Source organism: Anolis carolinensis, chromosome 2, assembly GCF_035594765.1.
Source record: "Anolis carolinensis isolate JA03-04 chromosome 2, rAnoCar3.1.pri, whole genome shotgun sequence".
In the NCBI taxonomy this organism is placed as follows: domain Eukaryota; kingdom Metazoa; phylum Chordata; class Lepidosauria; order Squamata; family Dactyloidae; genus Anolis; species Anolis carolinensis.
Window position 1 is genome coordinate 34,114,014 of NC_085842.1, and position 10,735 is coordinate 34,124,748.

Consider the following 10,735-nt stretch of genomic DNA (forward strand, 5'->3'; position numbering starts at 1 on the left):
TTGGGGTGCATCTATGCTGTAGAACGAATCCACTTTAACTGCCTGGGCTCAATGCTATGGGGTCATGGGGGCTGCCAAAGAATGGTAATGCTTCACCAAACTACAAATCCCAGCATTGCATAGCATTGCACAGTGGCGATTAAATTAGAGATGACTTCCATCAAGTAGAAGCTCTAAGTCAGTGGTTCTCAACCTGGGGTCCCTAGATTTGTTTGGCCTTCAACTTCCAGAAATCCTAACAGCTAGCAAACTGGCTGGGATTTCTAGGAGTTGTAGGCCAAAAACATCTGGGGACCCCAGGTTGAGGACCACTACTCTAGGTGCTTCTGAAGTAGCTTCCCCCTGTGCCTTGGCTCAGCACTAAGATTACCATAATACATAATGAGCACCCTAATTTTGGAAAGGCAATTTAGCTAAAAATGTGAGCATTAGATTTGATTAGATACAGTAACATATTTTACACTAATCAGTCTTCATCTGGATGACTGTGTTAAATTATGGCCACCTTGTTTTAAGAAAGACAAACTGGAACATGTTCAGAGTACAGCGAATAAGAATGATAGGAAGTATGGAGTACAACACATTTGAGGAAAGAGGTGAGCATGTTTATCTTGGTGCAGAGAAGATTGGGGAGTTCTAAAAGAGACTAGAGAACTACCTGCTGGGGATGCTGAAGCTGGAGATTCTGCAGAGAGTTGGGGCAAGATAGCCAGGTGAAGCACCTGCCATCGATTTGATTCTATTAATCTATGATATAATTAGAATGCAAAAGCAAAGAAGATGCCCAATGCAAGAGCTATGTTGTGTGTCTGCTTGCCTAAGTCTAGGAAAAGTTTTCTGAAACAATCCAGATATCTTAAGGCTCTTCTAGACAGGCCTTATATCCCAGGATCTGATCCCAGGTTTTCTGTTTATCCCCGATTATCTGGCAGTGCAGACTCATATAGCCCAATTTAAAGCAGAAAAACTGGGATGAGATCCTGGTTTGTAGGACTGTCTGGAAAGGCCCTTAGTCACCTGCTTAATCATCTTGCATCTTACTAGAAAAGCCTCCACCACCTTAAAACCTCCTTCCTAAAGGCTACCACAAATATTTTCCCACAAAATTTTTTTGGGGGTTGGAAATTATTTGATTCTGTATGACCAAACAGAACAATATGCCTCACATTCCTGGTGGAAGAACCTAGTTTATTCTCCCCTAGCCAGGTGTCTTCCAGATTTGCTGGAAAAGAAAGCACTTCTCATGAACACTTTCAAATTCTTTCCTGCTACAGAAGACCACATAATCCAACTGCTAGAAGGGCCATCCACAAGGGCCATCCAGTCCAACCCCCTGCCATGTAGGATCGCATAATCAAAGCATCCCTAGCAGATGGCCATTCAACCTCTGTTTAAAAATCTTCAGAAAAGGAGACTCCACCACGCTCCTAAACACAAGGTAGAGATGTGATGCAACACGGAGGGCATCTGGCTAGGAAAGGTTGATATACAATACATTCAGGAAAAGCAAGCTCCCTGTACATGATATCTTCTTCTCTATTGCTTTCTTTAAAGTTTCTGTGTATTATCCATATACTAGGATAACTTTTGGGGAAGAGTCAATTTATTTATGAACATAGCATGCTTAACTCAAGAGTTTTCTAGGGAGAAATCTGAAGCTTTCTAGATGCTAACACAGTCAAGCAAGACATGTTTATTTAAAAGATAAATCATGCCAGAGGAAATTAACTGTATCCATATTAACTCTGTTGTCACTATCTGTCTTGAAAAATTCTACTACATTGCTTGCCTGAGGTAAATACTACTTTGTTTCCCTTAATTTACCCTATTACTAATTTCTTGTCATGTCTTGTCTTAATTCTGTTCCTCACACACCATCACAGCAAAACATACTGGCAGCAATTCAGTACTGGTAAATCTGCAGACTTGAATAATAGTCTTATTGAGATTGTACACTATAGGGAACCAAATTCTTCATAAAGTACAATAGAGGATTGAGTGTACTTTTTGTGAAATCGGTCTAGAATAACTCTGCATTGATTTCTATTCTACTCATTCCTTTCCTTCCCCTCTTTAAATTCATCCCCGGTCTTTCTCTGGCTATCTACAACAGGAAAAAAGTTTATTTTGTCAAACTCTAGATTTAGGTGCTAACTGTATGATTCCTAATGAAATATCCAAACTCATAAATGTAGTGAAATATGCTACACAGTTGAACAATAAGTAAATTATATTCTGAACGTCATGATTCATTTCAGGACTATCTACATCAATACAAGAGAGACCTTTTCACATAATAAGCTCACTACTGTAAATAGCACAAGGGAAATCACAGTGATAAATAGCTTGCAAACCCTCCAATGCTGTAATTTGATCTGGCAGACAAGCAATATCTTTTGTGCTTTTTAATATTCCCCTTCAAGTAAAATTAAACCATATTACCAGATCTGTGTTCTTGCAATGAGTTAAAAATAGCAAATTACATGTCAACTTAAATTTATGGATTTACATGCACATTGCCATAAATACTAGTCATATCAACCCAACAATGCAATCTTTCTCCACCTACTAGTGACTCTTTAAAAAAATCACATGGCTGTGGGCTTTTGCATCATCATGTATTGTATTCTTTCTCAATTCTTAAATAGGCTAACAAATTCTTGTTAATACAGCTTCGCTGGACAGAAGCTACTTTTTACTTTACTAGCAAAGACAGTATTCCCCTGGGAGCTAATCCAGATATTATGAAATGTCTTTGATATTCAGAAATAATTGCCATGAGTGGTATAAGGTCAGATAATTATATTTACGCAAGACAAACCAAGAACTTTCCTGAGCAGATATTTGTGTCCTTATCCCCAGCATGCCTCCACATTTTCTGTATTAATCATGACAGAAACCTAAATGTAGCATCTAATTACCGAAGTAGTACAGATATACCCTATAAATATCAGGTGCTGCAGACAAGGGAAGGACAACAATGTCATGGTCCTCTTGAGAGTTTCTTAAGGAAGGCATATGCCTCACTTCTGTAAGAAACAGTGTGCTGGAACTTGGTTTGATTCAACAAAACAGTTCTTGAATTTCTATGATTCAATGCTATTACATGATCATCTGGATTAAGTAACTGAGTGATTAATTTATTAATTGATCACATCTGAGCTAATTTAGATTGTGTGCATTATGTCAGACACCATTAAGACACCCAAGTCAATCTAGTGTGGATGACAGGAATGTGCCTAGATATACTCTCTTTTCTGCATCCACAACTTCCTGCCCATCTCAGCCTCCTATTTATCAATTCCCTTGTCCACTTCCTGGATTATGCTAACTATAATTTGCATGACAGATTCAGAAAATACTGCTTGAACTGTGTGATGCTGATGCGACACAACATTATGATAACAAAGCTACAGCAATGTCAAAAAACTTACCCCATTTTTGTGGGAGTGCTAAATAAATCTTTGATATTCCACAGATTCACATTCATTTCTAAGCTTGTCTACTAGGAAAGAGAGACAGACAGGTCAAGTTTGTAGTGTGGCATGTTTTGTTTCTCATATATTTGTATCTAGTTTCAAAAATACATCAATGCCAACAGCGGCTTTTCCCTTCAACAAAGAAACAAGACAGCTGCCCTCTGGAACAAAAGGTGGTTACCATAGTTGGTGAAACATTTCAAATATTTATCCTGATGAAACTTTGAAAACAAAGCATATTTCTGCCTCCAGTGCAGATACAATCTGTAGAGAAGGAAGACAGTCACATATATATAGATATACAGAGAGAGAGAGAAAACGAAACAAAGGAATCAAGGTGATATTCAAATACAATTAACACAGATAGATACTGCTGTGTTAATTGTATTTGGATCCCACCTTAGTGTCCACAAATATGAATGGGTGTTTTTTTAATATTTAAAAGCTACGATGTGCACACACACCCATATATATGGATAGATGCATGTACACACACACACTAGCATGTGTGTTCCTCCTCATTAATAACTTTTGCTATCTTAACTGCACTCTGATGTTGCTTGACCAGATATGTCCTGGTTTTTAACTGGAAAATGTTTAAGGGTATGTGACAGGATTAGGATGATACCACGCACGCTCTCTAAGATTTGAAGAAGTATAAACATATTTAGGAGTAAAACCTAAATAGAAAGACACCTCCCAACAACCCAATATGGATTAATGAACATGTTCAATGCCTGCAAGATGTTGACTGTGTGGGAAGAGATTAAGATACATGAGCAAGGAGGTAGAATACAAAATGTACCATCCTGGAATCAGGGCATGACGAGTTAAAGCACTGACATGCAATACTCCAGATGGAAGATTTTTTCTGTAAGTCTCATCTGTTTTGTGTTATTGGGAAGGGTTGGCATTTTGAGATACCAAGACATCTTGAGAAAAAAAATAAATATGAAAGAATGCCTTCCCTAGCAACTGTTTACAGTCACAGTTGCCTTAAAACAAATCATCAATCTTTTAAAAAGCATTACTTTAAGAAGTGGAAAGCTGAGTTTCACATTTTTCGGGTGTAACAAATTACAGCAAGCTAAGCCTGTAATCCTTATTAGTTTTGTAGAAGCAACTATTTGGTTTCCATACATAGCATGTATTTCAGAGAGCTAAGCACTTTAAGTCCTATCTATTTTCCAGAGAAAATATTTAAGCATGTGTTTACCATATGGAATTAAATGCAATTAACTTTAGTTGACTAATATTTATGGAACCATTCTGAGACTGTTTTAAAAAAATAGAGCCAGTCCAATTCTGTTGGTGCCATGTTATATCGCTTCCATGGCTACTAAGGGGAATAGTTCTATGGGCCACAAGTTCTCCATAGCTGCCCTTTTAAATAGAAGTGCTTTGCAAAATCTTTCAGTTCAAAATAAAAAACACCATTTCCTGCTAGTATTTACAGTCCCTAGTAAATACGAAGTACCACAGTAGAACTAGATTAGTGGTAAGATTTTTCTTTTATTTTCACACATCACTTTATCCATCACAAACTGTTCAGTCTACATGTGATTTGTGGGGCTTCTTGGTTTTTGCAAGGAGCTCATTGCCATGGCATTCTAAAGCAACAAATCTTTAAAAGGATTTATTGTTGAAAGGCTGTGGCACCTTCACCCACAGCTTTTCAACAGGCGATCCAAAGCAGTATGGCCCCTTCCACACAACTGCATAAAATTCATATTGAACTGGATTATATGGCAGTGTGAACTCAGTTAATCCAGTGCAAAGCAGATACTGTGGGTTATCTACTTTGATATTCTGGGTTATATAGCTGTGTGGAAGGGTCCTATGATGAATCCTATAGGGTGCAGCTTGACACCACCTTAACTGCCATGCCTAATGATATAGAATCATGGGAGTTGCAGTTTGATGAGGTACAAGCAGCCTTTGGAAAAGAAGACTAAAAACTTTGTAAAACTACAAGTTCCATGATTCCATAGCACTGAGCTGTTGCAGTTAAAGTAGTGTCAAACTGCAATGATTCTACAGTGTATATAAACCAATAGTTGCACGTTGAAACACTCATGGAGCTCTTCCTGACAAGGCAAAAATGTCAGAGGTTGTTGAAGGCTGTGGTATGTGATATCTGATGCTGTAGTTCTTGGACTTTAAAAAAATCCAAATAGAATTTCACTTGCCCCACAATATTTTCTAGCAGCTTTTTGTTCCCACTGCCAATTGCGCCCCGCCCCCCAATTGGGTTAAACTGCTGAGCTGCTGAACTTGTTGACTGAAAGGTTCGAATCCAGGGAGCGGGGTGGGCTCCTGCTGTTAGCCCATCTTCTGTCAACCTAGCAGTTCAAAAACATGCAAATGTGAGCAGATCAACACGTACCACTCTGGCGGGAAGGTAAATGTGCTCCATGCAGTCATGCCAGCCACAAGACCTTGGAGGTGTCTACGGACAACGCTGGCTCTTTGGCTTAGAAATTGAGATGAGCGCCAACTCCAAGAGTTGGACACAACTAGACGTAATGTCAGGGAAAAACCTTTACCTTTACCTTTAAGACGTATCAGAATAAAAGAGTCTCTCCTTTCCCATCCTTTTTTGGATATGTTATAATACATTAGTAAAATGGCACTTTTGCATTCTAATACTATCTTAGAATTTAAGAAACATTCAAAGACAAAATTTGGCTGTTAGATCAGAAACCATCTTCGCAACCCTTTGTCTGTCTCAGGATAGGAAAAATAACTTGCATTGGAATTAAAAGGAGCAGTTATTCCTGGAAATTTTTTAAAAACCCACCCCAAAATAAAAGAAAGGTCATGTGCATAAGTGAATAAACGTTAGTTTTACACCAATCTGTAGGAGCACTTAAAAATAAAAGAAACAATCTCTCATACCAGAGTACCGTAGTTCTGATGCAGCCTCAGCTTTTCTTTAAAAAGAGGGCTGCACATTGTAGTCAATGGGATACAGCTTTCACAGAACATTAAAACAACAAATCGTTCATAGCTGGAATATGGTGATATAGCTCGTATTCATGAGACTGCTGTTGAAGAGCCGTTGTTATTAGAGCTCTTTCTATTGAGCAATAGCCTTTCCCCAGATGTGGTGCAGTAATGTCTGAGTAAGCATTATTTCATGTATTTATCACCAAAGTTACAAGTTCTAGCCAATAAATATATGCAACACTTGCACAATTATATGCTAAGAAGTGTAGAAAATTAGCAGCGTATGGGGTTTATGTGTACAGTATTTAGTGTATTTTACCAACAATAGGGGGAAATGTTTTGAATTCTGGGAAAATGTGACATAAAACTAGAAAATGAAATTCTACCCAAAGGAAAGCTGTGAGAATCTTTCACAACAAATAAACAACACCTGTGCATTGTTTACAGAGCAAAAAGACTGTCACATCTTTCTGGTTCTTTAACTAAATCCGATGGGGGAAAAAACCCTGAAAGCTCTGCGGTGTTTATATCTGAATGCCATGTGGGTAGTATTTTATCATTTATATTTTAGTATTTGTAAAATATATTAATGTAAAATATATTGTAAAACACAAATACATTATCAGCTGAATACATTAATGCCCTACTAATATATACTTTTGTTTTAAAGGAGTTTACCAAAGGCTTTCACCTTCTGCTCTTCTTTAATCATAAAAGAGTGGATTTTTTTTTCAGCTAAGCTAATTAAATGGATGAGATGTCATAGTGATTTGCAGTATGATAAAGAAGACAGTTGACTAACTAAAAAGCACTCTTGGACATTTTAGACAGAACCACTTAGGCTACAACCTAAACTCATTTACTGAGTTTAATTCCTATTAAATTCTCAATACCTTATTTCTGAGTAAACATGTTTTGAATTGCACTGTTAGTGATGTTGTTGGGTTTTTAAAAATTAAAATAACAGGCAAAGATTTAACTATCAATTGATCTTCTCTCCAGTTGTGAATTACTGTATGTCCAAAATCCAATAGAAAAATGCCAGTCCAGCTGCAGTGCAAAGTAATAAAATTTTGATTTCGTTCTCAGAGTATAAAAAACAACAAGCCTGGGGTCTTCAAAACATTTCAGATTCTGAACTGTATCATTACAAATTCCATTTCAATGCCAAATGTACTGTGACACTTCACACCCCAGAAATAATAAATGTGGAGGCAACTGGTTGCCACAGGTTTCTTTAAAAAATAAAAGACTCACTATATGTACAGCCTTGGAGCTGTACCACCGACAGATTCAAATTTAAAATAACAAATACAGGAGCTAGGCCTACTCTTTCTTACACTGTTGTGATTTGCCTTTGTTTCACAACATCACTGTTGTGATCTGCCTAAGTTGTTTCCAATTTATTGCCTTCTAAAGACAATTTTCCACAAGACTTTCCTAGTAGGATTTATCAAAATTGCGGTCTCCTAGGCCCCTTCAACACAGCTGAATAAAATCCCACATTTTCTGCTTTGAACTGGGTTATATGGCAGTGTGGACTCAGATAACCCAGTTCAAAGCAGATATTGTGGGATTTTCTGCCTTGATATTCTGGATTATATTGCTGTGTGGAAGGGCCCCGAGTCCATACTGCGTTATATTCCAGTTCAAAGCAGAAAATGTGGGATTTTATTCAGCTGTGTAGAAGGGCCTTAAGGTTCAAGTCCCCCCTGAGCCATGGAAACCTATTGAGTCACACTCTCTCAGCCTCAATCCCACGGAACAAGGGTGTGTGGAATTAATGCCGTTTGACATCACTTGAATTACCGTGGCTCATTTCTATGGAATGGGGTTTCTTGCTCTACAAGATGTCTAGCCTTCTCTGACAAAGAAAACAACAACTCTCAGGATTCCATAGCAGCCATAGTTCTGGTAGTGGAAGTGGTATCAAACTGCGTTAAATCTGCAGTGTAGATGCACCCAGCATTCTCTTCAGTGCCTGCTTTCTAATCATTTTAAAAGTACGCCCAAATTCACTCCGGGCTCTTCCACACAGCCATATAACCTAGGATATCAAGGCAGATAATCCACAATATCGGCTTTGAACTGGGGCCCTTTCCACACAGCTGAATACAATCCCACATTTTCTGCTTTGATCTGGAATATATGGCAGTGTGGACTCAGATAACCCAGTTAAAAGCAGATATTTTGGGTTATTCTGACTTGATATTCTAAGGGTCCTTCCACACAACCCTATATCCCAGAATATCAAGTCAGAAAATCCCACATTATCCGAATGTGGACTCAGAAAACCCAGTTCGAAGCAGATATTGTGGAGTTTTCTGCCTTGATATTCTGAGATATAGGGTTGGGTGGAAGGGTCCTGAGTTATCTGACTCCACACTCCATATAACCCAGTTCAATGTGGATTTTATACAGCTCTGTGAAAGGGGCCTGGGTTATTTGAGCGCCTTTCCACACAGCTGAATAAAATCCTACATTATCTGCTTATATGGCAGTGTGGACGGGGCCCTTCCACACAGCCATATAACCCAGAATATCAAGGCAGATAATCCCACAATATCTGCTTTGAACTGGGTTATCTGAGGCCCCTTCCACAAAGCCATATAACCCAGTTCAAAGCAGATAATGTGGGATTGTATTCAGCTGTGTGGAAGGGGCCTCAGGTAAACTTTTAAACAATTGTGCTCCGTGTCTGGGTCTTAAAAAGTAACGAGGAGAAAACAGAGGCCCTTCCATCTCCCTTTCATTAAGACCAATTATCTCCCTGAACCCGCTCTTGTCTTCACGAGGTCTTACCTCAGGGAAAAACAATACAAGTATGGAAGTCTCTTGTCAGGACGATGCCAACACTTCCACCTCCACTTCCTTTGTTTTCCTCATAGAAAATTAGTCCCTTTTTAAGCTCCTCCCTCAAACCAGTGTCAATCCCTTGATTGTAACAGTAAAGGCATTTCTTTTCCCGCCCAAAGATGGTGTCATCCTCTTTCCATGGCTCGGAAACCTTCCATTTTGGAGTGGGTAATCTTATTATATTTATATATCTAATATCTATATCTCTGTATAGGAAACAGGAATCAAAGTGGTATCCAAATACAATGAATGCAGATTGCTATTTTAATTTGTTGATTGGAATATATATATACAGTAGAGTCTCACTTATCCAAGCTAAACAGGCCGGCAGAAGCTTGGATAAGCAAATATCTAGGACAGAGGTCCTCAAACTTTTTAAGCCAAGGGCCGGTCCACTATCCTTCAGACTGTTGTGGGGCCGGATTATCATTTGAAAAAAAAAATACAAACAAATTCTGATGCACACTGCACATGTCTTATTTGTAATGCAGAAACAACAACAACAGCAACAACAACAACGAAAGAACAATACAATATTTAAAAATAAAAATAATTTTAACCAACATACATTTATCAGGATTTCAATGGGAAGTGTGCTTCTGCTTCTGGCCAATGAGATAGTCAAGTTAATTAGGGTTGCTGTTGTTGTTGTTGTTGTTGTTGTTGTTGTTGTGTGCCTTCAAGTCATTTCAGACTTTGGGCGAGCCTAAGTCTAAAATGTATTTAATTATTATTTATTTATTTACTGCATTTATTTACTACATTTGTATCACACCCTTCTCACCCCAAAGGGGACTCAGGGTGGCTTACAAATTATATGTACATACAATATATTATATTATTAGCATAGCACAATATTAGCATTATATATTACTATATTGAACTATACCACTATACTGTAATATTATTAGTAATATTATATGTAATATAGAATACATAATCAATATTATTATATGGTATTATTAGTGTTATATTGTATTACATTATAATATGATTATCAATATTATATGTATATACAATATATTATATTATAAAACTGAGGGCGGGGGCCAGGTAAATGACCTCGGAGGGCCGCATCCGGCCCCCGGGCCTTAGTTTGGGGACCCCTGATCTAGGATAATAAGGAGGGATTAAGGAAAAGCCTATTAAACATCAAATTAGGTTATGATTTTACAAATTAAGCACCAAAACATCATGTTATACAACAAATCTGGCAGAAAAAGTAGCTCAATACGCAGCAATGTTATGTTGTAATTACTGTATTTACGAATTTAGCATCAAAATATCATGATATATTGAAAACATTGACTACAAAAATGGCTTGGATAATCCAGAAGTTTGGATAAGTGAGGCTTGGATAAGTGAGACTCTACTATATATATATGAGAAACAAAGGAATCAAGTTGGTATGTGGAATCACTGGGTTACTGTTGTGAGAGAATTTAGATCCA

The 10,735-nt window shown here is 37.8% G+C and overlaps 1 protein-coding gene across 3 annotated transcripts in view; it reads right to left on the reverse strand.

The window, feature by feature from the left end:
- The window catches only part of iho1 (interactor of HORMAD1 1), a 46,914-nt gene extending 37,279 nt beyond the window's left edge, over positions 1–9,635 (reverse strand). For 2 of the 3 annotated variants that reach the window (XM_062973756.1, XM_062973758.1), the window contains exons 1-2: positions 9,231–9,635; positions 3,435–3,505 (exon numbers count right to left, since the gene is read on the reverse strand). In XM_062973756.1, coding sequence (XP_062829826.1) covers positions 3,435–3,490 — 56 coding nt within the window. In that variant the 5' untranslated portion in view covers positions 3,491–3,505; positions 9,231–9,635. The remainder of the gene's footprint in view (positions 1–3,434; positions 3,506–9,230) is intronic. The other variant, XM_008122614.3, reaches the window with a different exon arrangement.
- Positions 9,636–10,735: the final 1,100 nt, after the last annotated feature.